Source organism: Engraulis encrasicolus, chromosome 6, assembly GCF_034702125.1.
Source record: "Engraulis encrasicolus isolate BLACKSEA-1 chromosome 6, IST_EnEncr_1.0, whole genome shotgun sequence".
Classification (NCBI taxonomy): Eukaryota; Metazoa; Chordata; class Actinopteri; order Clupeiformes; family Engraulidae; genus Engraulis; species Engraulis encrasicolus.
The window spans coordinates 11,872,254-11,889,560 of NC_085862.1; the positions used below are offsets into that span (position 1 = coordinate 11,872,254).

General features: G+C 40.1%; 1 protein-coding gene across 2 annotated transcripts in view; it reads left to right on the forward strand.

Annotated features, from left to right (window-relative positions):
• Positions 1-899: 899 nt before the first annotated feature.
• The window catches only part of tmc6b (transmembrane channel-like 6b), a 41,695-nt gene continuing 25,287 nt past the window's right edge, over positions 900-17,307 (forward strand). Inside the window, exons 1-9 of one of the 2 annotated variants that reach the window (XM_063200638.1) lie at positions 900-975; positions 2,300-2,445; positions 3,151-3,263; positions 5,813-5,941; positions 6,597-6,761; positions 9,673-9,781; positions 12,595-12,679; positions 13,457-13,711; positions 13,900-14,075. In XM_063200638.1, the coding sequence (XP_063056708.1) occupies positions 2,390-2,445; positions 3,151-3,263; positions 5,813-5,941; positions 6,597-6,761; positions 9,673-9,781; positions 12,595-12,679; positions 13,457-13,711; positions 13,900-14,075 (1,088 nt within the window). In that variant the 5' untranslated portion in view covers positions 900-975; positions 2,300-2,389. Of the gene's footprint in view, positions 976-1,011; positions 1,058-2,299; positions 2,446-3,150; positions 3,264-5,812; positions 5,942-6,596; positions 6,762-9,672; positions 9,782-12,594; positions 12,680-13,456; positions 13,712-13,899; positions 14,076-17,307 lie in introns of those variants that run through there. The other variant, XM_063200639.1, reaches the window with a different exon arrangement.

Below are 17,307 nucleotides of genomic sequence, written 5' to 3' on the forward strand. Positions count from 1 at the left end.
CCAAGGCTAGCTTAGTTCACCCTATAGCCTATACTATCTATAGTTTATTTTGTCTTCTTCTCTTTCTCTAATCTTAAACACATTATATGACAATTATGCATGATAATGTGCTATAAGTAGGCCTAAGTCTACTGATTGATTGATTGATTGATTGACTGATAGGCCTATTGATTATTTTAGGTCATTTGGAACGTTTCCTTAAGTGCTCCTCGATCGCTTATTGATTTCTTACCAATAAATTGTTGCTGCTTGGTACGAAAATTATATTTAAATATCAGAAACTACATATGTGAGATAATGTGACACAATTTTAACTGGATCAAAAGGGTGATTCCGCCGAATCGGTACATATTCCCAAATCCACATGTCCCAGAGATAAATGGCCATAAAATCATTACAATAATAATTACATGCATACTTTTAAAGCACAAAATTGACATATATTTTTTTCACCAACCCGATCTTACAAGTAAGGCAATTTATTGTTATTTTCTATTTTTAAATGGCTTTTTTGTGAACAAAACCGAGATTTTGGCCTGCCCCTCACAGTAAAAAGTTATCTTTCAAGGTGTTTTAGTTGTTAGCCTAATTATAGATGAAATCACATTATTTTCATTATTTTTTATGTTGTTCTAGGAGTAGGCTAATGTAGCAGTTACCGGTAGGAGTAATGTTGTCAACATGCATATATATATTTCATTTTTTTTTTTTTTTTGCAGTGTACCCTGAGTTGGTAACAGGGAATGACATTGAGATAAAGAAACCCCTGTAAAATAATGGTTCATTCCCCACAGGGAATGTGTACCCATTCGGCGGAATCACCCAAAAGCGCATTTTAATATCGCCAGACCATAATCAACATCCCGAACGTGGTGTTGCCGATCACGTGACTACAGTTCATTTCACGGAAGTGCAGGTACTGGGCTCTGAAAATGTGATTCACATGAACCCGGAACTTGTCTAAAACTTGTTGATGTGAGTACACAATTATATGCTTACTTGTTGGGCTGTGTCTTATAGTAGGCCTCGGTGATTGTACTGTGTAATTCGTGAAAAAGTAAGTGACAACAATGTAGTTCTCAGCCTGCGCTGCGGTATCTAAATTTGCAGTGTTGTAGACATCAGTCAAAACAATAGCCTACATCCCGTCAGTAATCTTGCTCCTCAGCGTGAGTTTCTCAAAAGTGTCAGCAGCTACTGGTAGGTAACATCGGCAGCGAGATTATTGAAATGGACAAACCTGACTGTAAAGTCGTTAGTAGGCTAACCACGTCTGGGACAGAACATTAACCTCGCTTGTTGAAGTGCGGCAGGACAAAACTTAACTTCACTGACCACTCCCTGTCAAATCTAAGGCACGCCATGCAACTTTTGCTTTTATGCATTTTTAATTTGAGGATTCAATGGTAATTGCACAATGGTATAGTTTTACTCGAATAAATAGTAAGATAAATAGTATTCAAAGTAAAGCATAGACCAACTTCGTTTTCTTCTGGGAAAATTGGCCACGAAATACGTTCTAACAAGCTCTGAAAAGTATAAACATCTTTTAACTCTTCCAGAGGGATGGGGATGTGGCTGTGTTGAATTTGGCAAGATGTTGGTCACGTTAGCACAGAAGTATCAAATGCATCGTTACAAAGCCATCAGGGTCACAATTTGGTGCGTGCATAATCCTTGCTGCCAGTAATGTTGGATGCTGTCGTCAACAAGTGATTCAATGTTTGTCTGTGCTGTGCTGCATCTTAAGTAGCCCCGCACAAGTCTGCAAAGGGAGACAGCGGATGTACTTATTCATTTAAATGACATCTAGAAGTCAGTGGCAGTGAGTGATTGATTTAAAGGGTTACTTAAGCCAATTTCAACATGCAGTTGTAATGCTCACACTACCATGGACTTGTCAGTACCTGAGATTTTTTCCCCCCAAGATCCTGGTCATTGTAATGGGGGCAGGTGTTTGTTTACATTTCAAAAAAACATCTCGATTTATTCCCAAAAACATTCAAAAGGTTATGTAACATCATCAGACAACTAGCAAACAGCGATACCGTTTGGGAAAATATTTGGAGTAGGCCCATGTTAAGATTTTTAAAAATATAAACAAAAGCTGCCCCCATCAGAATAGCTCATATCTCCAAAAGGACTGAGCCAAAAAATGCAGCATCACCAGATACTGAGAAGTCAAGGGTAGCGAGACCAATACAACAGCATATTGAAATTGGCAGGAGTGCTCCTTTAATATAGGCCTACTGTTGTAAAGTTATTGTTTTTTTGTGTTTATGATTTTCCTTCTGTGTAGGCAAGGCGGAGGATGGTAAGAACCTTACCCAAATGTAGGAACAGTCCATGAATGTAAAGGAAAACCTTTGACTACGCACCAAGGAGGAAAATGGACCATCCTGTAAACTATGACGCATCTGATCACTACCTAGAGCCAGAAATGGAGTAAGCGAGTCTTTATGCCCATAACTACTTTGACCACCTTGTTCTTTTTTCCCACATTGAACAAGAACTTTCAGTAAAATCTGAATGTTTCAAAGCCCTTTTACTGAATCTACGTAATAGGGGTTCCCACTCGTCCTGGAAAACCTGGAAATTTAGAGATTTGTTTTCCAGTACTGGAAATGTCCTTGAAATTCACTAAATGTCCTGGAAAAAAATATTGTGTCCTGGTTTTCCCCTGCCCAGTCTAGACATGATGATTGAGTTTCTCAAAGTTTTTCCACCTGTTGATGTGTAGGCAATACCTTATTATCCACACACACAAACACACATCAACAAAGTCATCCACAGCGTTTGGTCGGGTTGCAATCTTCTGTTGGAATCTTCCTCAGATGCTCCGGAGAACTTTTCTACTTTGAAATCTGCCAATGTGCTTGCACTGTATATCTAGTCTTTATGATAACTAAGTAGCCTATCCAACGGTCTTAATGTCTGTAGGCTATATACAGTAGCCTAAATGACGGGCCTGGCTAAATTCCGTGCAAATGCGCCACTGAAACAGAGGTAACGTTCACGTCAGGCAATAACCCCCCCCCCCAAAAAAACCCCCAAATAAACAAAAAAAAGCTGGCCACTTGTGGTGCACAGGTGCACACTCTGCTTTGAAGGCTTGTAAAAGACTTCTGCTCTGATCTCACCTCCTCACAGGAGCCCCGTTGACGAGGCAGCCGTCCATGACTCCTTCAGTCACCTGATCCAGGAACAGGCCACCCTGGATGACCTAGAGATGGATCTGTTGGAGCTAGATGAGGAGGCAAGAGGTACGACTCATTCACCCCTTCTATACACTTTTAGACACATTTGGAAGAATGATCCAGTAACTTTTTCATATCCCCAATACATCAACCACCCAAGATGTAATGGTTAAAGGATGGCCATGCGGGTGTTCGGACTTGGATAAAACATTAGTGCATAGGGGCTAAAATATTGTTAAGTAAGGCTGCAAAAACATGCACTAGGGATTTCAAAACTGGGAAAGTGGAAAGGCAACTGGAGCATTCTGCCAAATGATTCTTCCAACTATGGGTAGGCGATATGGCAACAAGGCCGACAGGCGGACAACAGATGCGTCCCTCTATGCCAGTTCCAACCTTTTCCCCCCCCCCAAACGCCCCACTGGTCTCCTCCTAACCTGTCAACGCCCACCCCCCTCTGAGGATGTGCTTTTTGTTTATTGGTCATAGCCTATTGCCCATGGAAACTCCAAATAATGTGGCAGGCAGCGAAATGACGAGACAAAGCTTTATATTTTGCAGTTTAGACTATAATAAGGCCATCATGCTTGGATTTGGAAAAGAAGCATCTAATTTCAAATTTCACATAGATCAAGTGGCTACATTACAAATTACCACATATTATTAGTACTAGGTTATTTATCAACCTTTAGTAGACTATCACGCCATTTCAGCGTCACGTGCATGTGGGAAAGAAACTAAACATCGCCAAATAGCCTAATAAATAAATAAAACCGTTTGGGTGAATCATGCGCTTATGGGTTCACCCTTTGGATGCATTGTGCGCTTAATTTTCAATGCCAGCTTTTCACCGTCAAGGCACAAAGCAGTGAGCTTCAGTGGCAGAGTTTACCAAATTCATACGACTGCACACCAATTACGAAGGAAAAGACGCGCTCTGTCCCGTGCTCTCTCTGAGCGCAAGGGAAAGCACCTGTGGGGCCCATCTGTCTACTAGTTCGTGAACAATGACTACTCACTGAAACGTAGTGGCAAATTTTTGCAAACTCACGTTTAGAGGAAGAGCTGTAGCGCTGCTGGTCGCCTGTCAACTTATTACGTCCAAATGAATGAAAAATGAGATTTTACATACAAAAATAAGTATTTTAGGCGTAGCCGAGATGGTGGCGGTAAACGACCGATCTACTTCCCTCCATATAAAGAGATACAACTTTGCCTTTTATGGTCATGGCTCTCCTTATTTGGTGAGTCACGCTCCCCTGCTCCCATTGGTTAGAGGAGTGTACGAGCCGGGGTTCTCATTGGTCCCTAGGTCCTGTCCGTCAGAGGGTTTGAACTTTCTTCAGCGCAAACGAGGTGGGCGGGAGCTTATGGGAGCTTAACGGTTCCATAATATCGCGCTGGGGGTGTGGTCACGCATACTCCCATTAGATTCTCCCCGGGGCTAACTGCGCTGCTCAGCCGACTTTCGAGCCTCGCCGCGCGGCCTGTCTCGCAGCTGACACCGGGTAGACCGAGCGAGATAACAAACGGCGAACGGTCGTTTGCACACATTACTCACCCAATATCACAACACAGTGTGTACATGGCTTAAATGCGATTGTGTTTTGGTCCTAGATAACATTTAAGCCCCGTTATATCCTTATAGAAGTATAGAAGTAGTCTAATAAGCTTGTAGCTGCCTGGTTCTGGTAAAGTGCTAACATTAGCTTACCCGGTTAGCTCAAAACATCGAGTGATCAAATGGCAATGTGGGGTAACCTACTTGTGTTACATACGTTCGTGGTGCATTTTTACATCAATCCGTGGTAGTCTTGACATTTATAAGCATTTAGGGTCTTTATATTAAGCAAAAACGTGATGTTGGAAATCACAGAAATCGCCGCCATGTTTTTCAAAAAAAATTGTAACTCCCGTCCGCCTTGTGGTGGACACGGGAAGGAACAATTGAAGGAATGCGTTTCAGACAGCGTTTCAGACAAGGAATGCGTTTCAGACAGCGTTTCAGACAAGGAATGCGTTTCAGACGGACGGACGGACGGACAGACAGACAGACCCTCTTATAGAGATGCTGGGACGCATCTAAAAATGTCATCACGATTTTTTATCATAAAATATTGTTTCCAATTTTTTTTAGCACGGTCTTCCATCAAAAAAAACAAAAAAACAACAAAAAAACAAAAACAGGCATTTTATATAGAGGAAGGATGTCTGTGCTTAAGCCCTTGTGGTGCTCATAGTCCAGGAGAGCAGAATGAAGACAAACTGGGCTACTTCTCAGTAACTACACTCAGGGATGACCGGAGCACTCGGAGAGACGCAGGTGTGTCGAAACGTCAGTCACTTTGTGCACCAAAAATAAATGACCTCGAAAAGTCTGCTGAGTGCTCCGGTCATCCCTGGGTCTAGTCACTGAGAAGTAGCCCAGTTTGATTGATTGATTGATTCATTAATTGATTAATTGATTAATTGATTCATTGATTCATTCATTCATTCATTCATTCATTCATTCATTCATTCAGTCAGTCAGTCATTCAGTCAGTCATTTGGTGCCAGCCCTGTGTCTTATGTTTCAGTAGAGGATTGTACATATGTGTTTGTGGTCTTGTTTTCAGATGATGTGGGTCATCTGCTCCCTCCAATGTCATGTTCCAATGGACGCTATCAGCAAGAATGTCCCCCATCAGATCAGTGGTCCTCAGCCACCTTGAGAATTCTGTCCTCTATGCCAAGCCGCACCATAGGTCAGTGGTCTTTGAATTTCTGTCTTCATTTGTGTTGAGATGTGGTGGGTCATTCCGTCCATTCACACGCACTCCCCAAGTGACTGACTGAGTTTAAGTCTCAGTCTCAAAGGTTTCATTTCTGCCTGTGCACTTGACACAGTGGATTTCACTAATAAGGTCATTGCACAATGCACAAAACTCTTCTTCTGATCGTCTTCAATTCACTCAATGGCCTAGCCCAAGGCCGTAAATATACTACAGATTTGTTAGAGCAATATCCTCCTAAAAAGATGACCTAGATCTTCAGGCAGCCATTTCATTTTGGATATGTATCAGTACCAGGATTATGTGCCCAAAATATCATCTAACAAGAAAATGTAGTATGGTGACTGAGATTCAATCAGCTTAATTTGGGAATGTCTGCCCTGATGGGTAGTTTGATAGCTTGCTAGCTCAAATTGCTAATCATGAATAATACAGCCCTAAATAAAGTATCTTTTTAAAATCATTCTACAGTTACTTTTGGTAGACCTATACAGTATGATCAGCTTATTTTATCAAAACGATAGGGGGATAAGCTTATTGTGACAAGTCAAATATCTTCAGCTCACATTTGATTGACAGACTAGTGGTGCCAGACTAGTTGCTAATGTTTTTTTCCCCCTATTTGCAGGCCGCAGTCGTGGTGCCATCATTTCTCAGTATTATAACCGCACCATGCAGTTACGCCGCCACAGACAAAGTCGCCCATCCATACGTGACTTCTCTCGTTCTTCACGACCAAGTATCCGTGGTTATGGTGGTGTGGAATCAGACGGGGGAGATTTAAATGAAGAAGGTGAGGATCATTCCAATTTTGTATTCCTTGATGTTTTCTTTTTATAATATACTGCATAGTAGGTGTGTAATTCAGAGCCTTCATGGCGATTTGATTCGATATTGATTTCTTAGGTCAACAATTCAAATGTTTTTGATACTTAAAGGAACACTGTGTTTCAATAATAAAGTAGGCTATGTTGTTCTCTGATCTGTGATGAGTTCATCCTGACCAGGGCTTCGTTTCTCAAAGCCGAAGTTGCTAACCTGCTAGCAACTTCGCTGAGTAGATACTAAATTAGTAGCTAATTTGTGTATCTCGACTGCTAGCATGTGGAGTAAACTACTGCTTGGGGTAAGCTTAGGGTGACCAGACGTCCCGGTTTGACCGGGTCAGTCCCGGTTTGGAGTTGTGTGTCCCATGTCCCGAGCAAACCCTCTCGGGACACAAATATGTCCCGGTTTTGGCCACCCACTACATTGCGCCATGTCTATCAGGGTAAAATATATGGAAAAGATTACATGTTTACCTGACACAGCTAATGACAGCCAGCCCTTGTATAGAAAGTCTAAAGGAGTCAGTTGCGATTTGTCATCCCTCCCTCTAAAATTGACCAGAATGCAGGAAATTGCATCTGAAAAATAACATTTTCCTGGAGGAGGACCCCCAGACCCGCCCGCCAAATATTGTCCTTCAGTCACACACGAAGTGTCCCGGTTTCAGACTACAAAAATCTGGTCACCCTAGGTAAGCTGGACTCTGAAGTAGTGGTGACTTTGAAAGTGATGGGGTATCTGGAAACACCTGAAGGGGTGGAGTTGAAGTACAGCTGGAGTAAATCCATGTAGTCCAGACATCACCTCAGCAGCCTCAAGTAACACACAGCGCTAGTCTACTTCAGAGTGTGACTCCACCCATAAGCTAAGCTTTTTACCACAAACTTGTCAATGTATCTTAATCCTGTGGTGCAAAAGCAGGAAAAATCAATCGACGTGAAAAAAATGTCATGGCTTTAGAATCTTACACTGCCCACTCTAATGATATACTTTTATCTGCATACCGATTGAATTTTGTTTCATTTCGAGGCATAATTTGCGGCTTTTCTAATCTAATTTTTTTTCACAAAGTCATGCAATGCCACCGCCATGCAGTGCCACTGCCATTGACTTCAATGTTAAACGCAACATTCCAGTGACTAAGGCAAAGAACTTAGTAACCAAGTATTGAACATTGAAATGTAATTTAGAAAGTAACAAATTTCAACTGTTTTGATGTAATCCGAATTTCTTTCTTTTTTCCCATTTTCAGTCCTTTACAACACTACAAAACTGTTTTGCGTCATAATTTGGAAAAGTTGAAACAGAGCATTTGACGTTTTTATTTAAAAAAAAAAAATACTGTTATCATTGGAAGGTTCATTCAAAAACATTTGAATTGTACTCTAATGGCTGATGACTTGAAAATTATGATGACTGTTATTTATATTGATTATATGGGAAAATCAGTGAAAAATGTCATTTGCATAATAATTTGGAACGCAGAGTAATCATGCAAAGGTTTTTAAATGAGTGCATGAAGACGTGGAACAATTTGGCCACTTCAAGCTTAAAGCACTTAATGCTTCCCAAGGCAAAGCTGAGCCAAGCTAATGCCAACGAGTTTGCGCTGCGCGCATTCCTGGCTGGGTCCGCGTCCGAAGATAAGACGGGTTGGGATGAACTCATCACAGGTCAAACAAGAATGTACTTTATTATTGAAACACGGTGGACTGTTCTTTTAAGAATGCCCCACGATTTGATTCACATCAATGATTCATATTTTCTTTTACCTTACAGGCAAGGGTTACAGGGGTTGCATAAAATATCTGAGACACCTGTCATTTTAGTGTGGGTCACTTGCTCAAGTGGACCAGCCTGTTGGCCAATCTTCATTAACTGCACATTGCACCAGTAAAGTGAAGTGTGAAGTTTCAATTAGCTGGGTAAGAGCACAGTTTTGCTCAAAATTTTGCAATGTACACAACATTATGGGTGCCGTATCAGAGCTCAAAAAGGAGAAATCCTTGGTGCACGTGTAATTGTTGCATCTTTGACCCAGACAGCAAGTCTTCATGATTTATCAGGAGCCATGGTAATCCAAGGTAATGCATACCACAAAGAACGATGAACCACATCCAACAGGATTAACTGTGGATGCAAGAGGAAGCTGTCTGAATACTCTGAAAGGGATGTTTGGGTGCTAACTCGGAATGTATCCAAAAAAACATAAAACCACAGCTGTCCAAATCACGGTAGAAATAAATGTGCACCTCAACTCTCCTGTTTCCACCAGAACGGTCCATCGAGAGCTCCACAGGGTCAATACACATGGCCGGTCACCCAAACATCCCTTTCAGACAGCTTCCTCTTGCGTCCACAGTTAATCCTGTTAGATGTGGTTCATCCTTTTTGGTGGTATGCAGACATTCTTGATAAATCACAAAGACTTGCTGTCTCGGGTCAAAGATGCAACAGTTACACGCACACCTGCTAATTTAACCTTCACACGTCACTTTACTGGTGCAATGTGCAATTAATGAAGATTGATCAACAGGCTGGTCCACTTGATCATGAAACTTTCCACACTAAAATGACGGGTGTCTCAGATATTTTGTCCAACCCCTGTATGTGTGAAATGTTAAATAAATTAACAAAAGCTGTAGTATATGCATGGATTTTATTTGAGCAACATTTGTCATTACAGTCAGTATTATTATTATTGCATGAGCAAAATAAACGCAAATAACAATTATTCGATTCTCTTGTGAACTAATCGATTCATTTAATCGGCGGCTGCAGGATCAATGCATCGTTACAAATTGATTACTATTTTACACCCTTGTGCAGTTACAACCGCCCTTTATTTGTCACTGCGTGGATTTTTTTCTGTGCAGATGCCAAGAGGGAGCGTCTTGTTAATAACCTACGGAACCTGAGTATGAGTGATCGTGTGCGGATGCTGAAGACGATGCCCCTGAGTGTCATGGAGAAGACAGATCTCAGGTGCAGCAACTTCTATAAAGAGTGTTTTCAAAGTTTAGCGAGAGGGGCGCTTCTTCAGCTCCATCATGCTAGCAGACCATTCTGATACAACAATACAAACTTCGCAAATGTTTTTTTGAAGAGTGCGTTTGACCGTGCGATTACCCACGTGAAAATAAGGGAACATTTGAAGAAGTCGCCCCTTCCCCATGGGTGTCCCTTCTGCACGAGAAGAGAGTAATTTCCTGTGGTGTATCGTTTATTAGTTGAGAGTAGCCTAACTTGTATAAAAAGAAAGGGACATTTTAGGTCAATAACAATGTATTGTTAGTTAGGAAGGCAGTGTCCCATGTAAGGACACACATTGAACATTGGGGCGACTGACTTTACAACCAAATGTGATACTAGAACTAACGGCTGGGTCTTGACTTGACAACCAAATGTGATAGAGCTAACGACTGGGTCTTGACCATAGCAACCTCCAGTTTAGAATTTGAAACGGCAGTTTGCTAGTAAGTTATGAAAAGAACTAGCTTCTTGTGATGGGAGTTATTCTACACCAAACTTTTGTTTTAGCAATTAAGCATGGAAATGATTCCCAAAATAAATTTTAGACAAATGTGGCGACCGTGGTATAAGCGTGATGATTGACTTCACGGCGTGCGGATAACAGAAGAATAATGCACACTGTGTCGTCAATTATTCCTTACTTATTCGACTGTGCCTAATGAGGTAGGTACACTGTGACAGTGACCCCTTAAAAGAAAGTGCTATAATTGTGTCTTTGCACAATTCATCTATTCCTGGGTTTCAGTTCACGTCACACACTTGAAATCTTTCATCTACCGCTGCTTTTGGTCGACCTGGGATTGGAGCCATTGAAACCCATTGAAAAATATGTTTTTTAGAAGGCACAGAAAGGTTTATGTCAGACCTAAAGACGCACTACAGGTCTTGTTTAAAAGCTGAGAATCTCAGCTTTCCATAAGTGAAAAAAGTTTCGGTAACACTTTATTTTAGGGACACATCTATTAGCACTAATACATACAATATTAATGCCTGTGTAAGTAACTTGTAAGGCATGTACTAAGCAAAATAAGACAGTTGTTAAGCATGTATTCACAAATGTCTTGTTCATGCCCAATTAGGGATTTATTACTAATATAACCTTAGTAAGGACCAGTAAGCCTATATTTCTATTTATTAGTAAGTAGTAAGTGGCAGAATACAATGTGTATAAGCTCCCGACACACTGTGTGAACAAACCCTGAACAGTGTGAAAATAGATGCAGAATAAGGGTCCCTATTCTAAAGTGATGCATTGGTCAGCCCAGATGGCTCAGGGCCTCTGCACTACCAAAGTCCTAGGGCCCCCACACCACCCAGGCCTGCACTACCTAGCCCCCCCCCCGATCTACAAAGTGTAAGGGTATATCAAATAATTAATACTTACCCAGCCGAGTCATCTAGTTTTCTCTTGTTCATATCAATGAGAAGGAGGTAACAAGAGCCTATATATAGCAAGGATTGAACGTACACTTGTCAATGGCGGTGGGTTGGTGAGATGTAATTTTTTTCATGTACCACTGAGTTTTAATTGTAAAAAAAACCCAAAATAAATGCAGAACATTAGAATAATAGTTTTGAAGCAAAACTAAACTACTCTTTTGTGATAATTAAGTGAATGTTTGAGAACATTAGCTTCAAGAAGTGCAGTGCATGATGGGTACGCAATCTAGGCCAACAGACAACCCAGCTCTGAGCCTACGTCCTTAGCTCCTCCCCTCACTTGTGAAATTTAGTTGCTATCCAAACAATTTGCCATGTACGTAACAACAGAAATATTATCATTGCTGCATTGGCCATGCATTGCATTTCTGACTAAGGGCGTACCCATCATGCACTGCACTTCTTGTAGCTAAGTTTCTCAAACATTAACTTATTTATCAGAAAGGAATAGCTTAGTTTCGCTTCCAAACTATTACTCATCGTTATATTCTGCATTTATTGCAGGGTTTTTACAATTAAAACTAATTGGTGTATGAAAAAATGACATCTCACCACCCACCGTCATTGATAACTTTACGTCCAATCCTTGCTATATAATGCTTCCAATTACTCATTTTACATAATGAGTAGACTAAGTGAGATCTTCATACCTACTGAGACTAATGTAGAATATGAAATGTTCTTACACTTTGCTTCCCGTGGGAGTGGGGGCCCTAGGTAGTGCGGGGGCCCTAAGCCATCTGGGCTGAGCAATGCATCACTTTAGAATAGGGACCCTTATTCCACATCTGTTTTCACACTGTTCAGGGTTTGTTCACACAGTGTACCAGGAGCTTATACACATTGTATTCTGGCCCTTACTGCTTACACATAAATAGAAATCTAGGTCTACTAGGTCCTTACTAAGGTTATATTGGTAATAAATCCCTTATTGTGCATGAACAAGACATTTGTGAATACATGCTTAACAACTGTCTTATTTTGCTTAGTACATGCCTTACAAGTTACTTACACATGCATTAATATTTTATGTATTAGTGCTAATAGATGTGTCCCTAAAATAAAGTGTTATCAAAGTTTCGTAGCTTCTACCAATCCGAAGCCAATTGTTTTTGTATTTCTCGTGACGATACAATCAAATTATAAATTTAAAAGTTAACTAGCACCCAAAGAACACTGTGAAGAGATGTGTCTACTTTTTAATATGTCCAGTTGACAAGAGGCACTTTGGATTTGGTGTGGTAGTAATTATTAATCCATTTCATTTTATGCAGATAGATCGTATGATTTCTGGTTATGTGAAAAAAATGTTTTTTCATTTCCAGACGTCAGGCATTTCGTCATCGAGAACATCCATCCTCCAGTAGCAACATACCTTGCTGCAGTCAGTTGAAGTACTACTTGATGATTGTAAGTACACCAATTGTTTGACCATTTAAACATTTTATATAACAGAGCCTATCAAAAAAGGTGCCACCACAGAAAAAAGGTCACACATTGTAATATGTTGTTGGACCGCCTTTAACTCGTTAGATGCCAGCGATTTTCAAATCGTAGAACCCCACAAGAGAAAGAAGAAAAGTTTGTCTGTACCCCTTTCCATTCTTTAATGGAACAATAGGTGCGTGTCATTAAAAGGCAGCCTTGTCAACAAAAAGCTGAGAGAGCATAATTTGAAGTACAGTAGAAATGAACCTTTACCTTAAATGTTTTTTGTTGTAATGACATCGCCCGTGTGAGTATCTAATGAAACTACAGACTCTTCTTTCATCTAAAAAAAATAAGTTTGTTTTATACCTTGTTTATAGAAATGGTTAGTACACACAATAATGTGAGGAGACTACGCTAAGTGTTTTTGGGGAAACTCTTGTGACATTTTAACGAGGTGCTACTTTAATTACTAACAGATTTAAAATGTGAAATTACAGAATCAATGTTGAGTGAGTGCATGCGAGCGGCCATTGTTGTCTGAAACAACTGTCGTGTTTCACTTACATTTTTTCCTTTCTCCACTATGGTTAAAACATTGACTACGACACATCTCTGAAAATCACACGATCCTGTTTGGTTCTACTGCATTTTTGTTCAGGACGAGGGAAACGAGAGACAAGCAATAAGATAATTACATGCAATATTCCTGTCTCATTTTATTTTTATTTGTCTTTTTTTATTCATTGATTTCAACAGGTGGCAAGGCAGACGTGGTACAGCTGGCTGTCGCTTCTGGCATCCTTGCAGCTGTGGCAAACAGCACTCAAGACAGTCAGTGGACGTTTTGGCACCGGCGTCCTCTCCTATTTTGTCTTCCTCAAGACTCTCCTTTTCTTCAACCTTTTTCTCACATCAATGATTGGGCTATTTTTAGTGCTTCCACAGGCAATCTCCCCCCCGTTACGCTCAAACTCTACAGGTCTGTCTGGTTTGGAATTGCTGACTGGAGGGGTGAGTCATCAATTCTGCACACTAATACTAATGTTGACCTGCACACAAACAGTGGCTAGAAAAAAACTATGTGAACCCTTTGGAATGACTTGTTTGCACCACTACTTTCTCTTCTGTACTGTATATTGTATGGGGAAAATACATGTTTATAAATTACAATAATAACACAATCTGCCTTTCTCTTACAGGGATATTTCACAGAGTCTGTGCTATTTTATGGCTATTACACAAATGCCACGTTGGAGAAACACTGTCCAAAAGACAATGAAGCGGGCTGCGGAAACATTTCCTACAGCATGTCCCTTGCCTACTTCTTTGTCATTGGAGCTGCCTTCTTTGTTACCGGCATCATTCTCGTTTACACGTGAGTACACATATTTTCGCTATTGAGTACATACTATATGAGTACACCAGTTGCTAATAAGACCAGCATTGGTTGACTTAATAATGCAGTCATGACATTTGGAATACATGTTTATTAGAATCCACTTCTTTGAAGAAAAGACTTTGGCCCCGAGGAGAATCAAAGATGGCCACCATTTTTCAAAACAGCTTAGGCCACCAGTAACATTAAACACAGAGAACAGATTATGAACCACAATAGAAAAAAGTTAAACCCTTCGTTTGCAGACAGTGTAAATTTATAGTCTAGTCAGTTACTCAATGTTCAATTGGTATAGTCAGTTAAGTCCTAGCATTTAATGTTTACTTTGAAACTGCTGTGATATCACACCTAACATAAATTACAAATCAGTCCATTAAAAGTAAGTAGTTACATTTAGAGGCCTACCTCAAGAGTAAAATGAGCTTAACAGAATACACTGACATGGGTCATTCTATAATTCGAGTGACATTTAATGTTTTTTTTCCTCTGCATTTTCCTGTATTTTTTTCCAATAACATGTGTTTCCATGTTATAGACCAAACCAACTAATTGCTGAGCTTAATCTTAAATTATTTAAAAAATATTTGAATGAAAATTAACATTTGCTTGTTTAGTCTGTAAATCATGTACGGACAAATGTTATATTATCTTAAAAATGGTCCTGTATAAAAAAAATACAGTATTACACATTTGAAACACATTTGTTAGTCCATTAACAAGCATTTAAAGAGAAAAAACATAAACTGTCATGACAGCTGTGTCATATAACAGCTCTGTCATAACAACTGTCACAAGCTAGTGAGTGAAACAGTTGATGGAGGCGTAACACACTTGACGGCCATTTTTAGAGTATTGTGCTAACTGCAGACCACAGAGCTTTCACCACAAGACCTTGAGCAATTTATATTTTTATGGGCTTTATCTGTATGCTTATAACTTCATATTAATAATATCATATTATAATATCTAGTGTGAATAAATATTTGCAAGACTGAATCTGACATTTGGAAAATAGGACGACATAAAAACGTCAACAAAGGACGATATTACTAGCCCCCCTCCTGAAATTAGACATATCTCTTCATTGATCATTGAGAATGATCATTATTAATAAATGTGTGTTATTCTGGAAACAAATACACCATGGAGATAGTATCCAATAAGTTAAATTTGGACTTTTCCATTTTCAAAATGAGTTTAAACAAAAAAGTGTAAAAATGGCAAGGACAAAATTATTAGCCCCCTTATCATTAATAGTCAATACAGTGCCATTTATGAACAAAAATTGACACCAATCACTTTGATTAGTTGTTAACTATGTTGGCACATGTCCTACGAGGGATTTTGGCAAATAGTTAAGCTGGTCCAAATGGCATGGATGTTGAGGATGGACATTCATTTTCAGCACTCTTCAAATACTATCTAAAGGATTGAGGTCTGAACCACTCCATGACCATGGTTTTAGTATCCTTGAGGAACATTTGAACTATTTTGGATGCAAGTTTTGGGTTATTATCTTATTGAAAGATCCAGTGAAGATCTTAGCTCCCTCTATGAGCATATTTTTGCAAGGTCACTTTCCACATTCTATCATAATTTTCAGTTTTTATGGTGCCGTACACCCAAACAAGGTTTCCTGTGGCTGAGGCTGCCACAGAATGATGCATCCATCACCATGTTTAATTGTGGAAACCATCTTATAACGATTCAAGGCCTATCCCTTTCCTCACCTGACAGAAGCAGAATTCATGCATCAAAGCAGGTGCAATTGAATATCATCAGATGAAAGCAGAGATGTTCAAAACTCATTTTTGACTTTCAAATGTTCACAGGCAAAGCTCAGTAACACTCTGATATGCACTGCCTTTAGTAAAGGGGTTCTTCTGTGATGATGCCCCCAAAGCCCAATATGATGACAAGCCCTAACAACTGTCTTTCTTGGTGGGGGAAAAAACTCCAGGTGAGGCCAGGTCAATAACAATCATCTAGGCAGGTGTCCAATGCTTCTTTGGTCTAATGAGGCCAAGCAGTTTCTACAGTTACACACAGTGGTGGGGCATCAAGTTTAGTCTGTTATTCAGCCTCAGACACAGGGAGTCTGGGTCTGAATCTGGATTGCTGGGTCTTCCAACAACATTGTAACCCAAAGCATACATTTAGATTAGTTCAGAGGTTCTTCAAGGACACTAAAACCATGATATTGGAATCACCCGCTCATAGTCCAGTCCTCAATCCCACTGAGAGTCTGTGGTTAATGTCTATGCTCAGCATCCATGCGATTTGGACCAGCTAGAACACTTTGCAGTGAAGAAATGGGCCAAAATCCATAGTGGGGCATGTGCCAACCTAGGTAGCAACATATCAGAGCCTGTTGTCAGTTTTGGTTCATAAATGCCACCATATTGACTATTAATGATCAGGGGGCTAATAATTGTGTCCTTGTCATTTTTGCCCTTTTTTGTTTAAACTCATCGTAACAATAGAAAAATCCAAATTCAACTCATTGAACATTATCTCCATCAGTGTATTTGTTTCCAGAATAACATAAACGGTTAATAATGGTCATTCTTACTGAGAAATCAAGAGAAATGTCTAATTTCAGGAGGGGGGCTAATAATATCGTCCTCAACTGTATGTCGTAGCGCAGAGGACCCCTGGAGTGGACTGTGTGTCTTCTAGAATTCTGTGAGATCTCAGTACGTTTTGGGATGGGTTTTGATTGGGGGGTAAACAGGCAGTGGTAGCACTTGTAAAATACTGTGCTTATTGCACCATAGGTTGGTAGAGGGTTAGCCAGAATCAGGAAACTGCACAACACCTTTTTCATGTGGTTACAGGTCCAAATGATGTGGGGACCCCCCCCCCCCCATCTTTAAAATCAATGTGGTATGCAGTAGGTGACCAACCAATTTAAGGGGAGAAATTGAAGGGCTGTTTCTTCATCTTCATGCACAATAGCCTAGGCTATATGTCAGTGTTTTTCCAACACTGGGGTATGGGGTCACCTGGAATTCCAATGGGGTCCCCTGAAATGTCTAGGTGTGAAATAAAAAATACCAATAAATATCATTAATTAATAGGCTACATACAATCCATATAGGCTACTGAAGTCTTATACTGTCAGAAATATCCACTGGATAATAGCCAGCAAGTTTGCTCAGGTTTTGGTTGTGAAAAAAGGGGGTCTCCAGAAATTTACTATGTAAAAGGG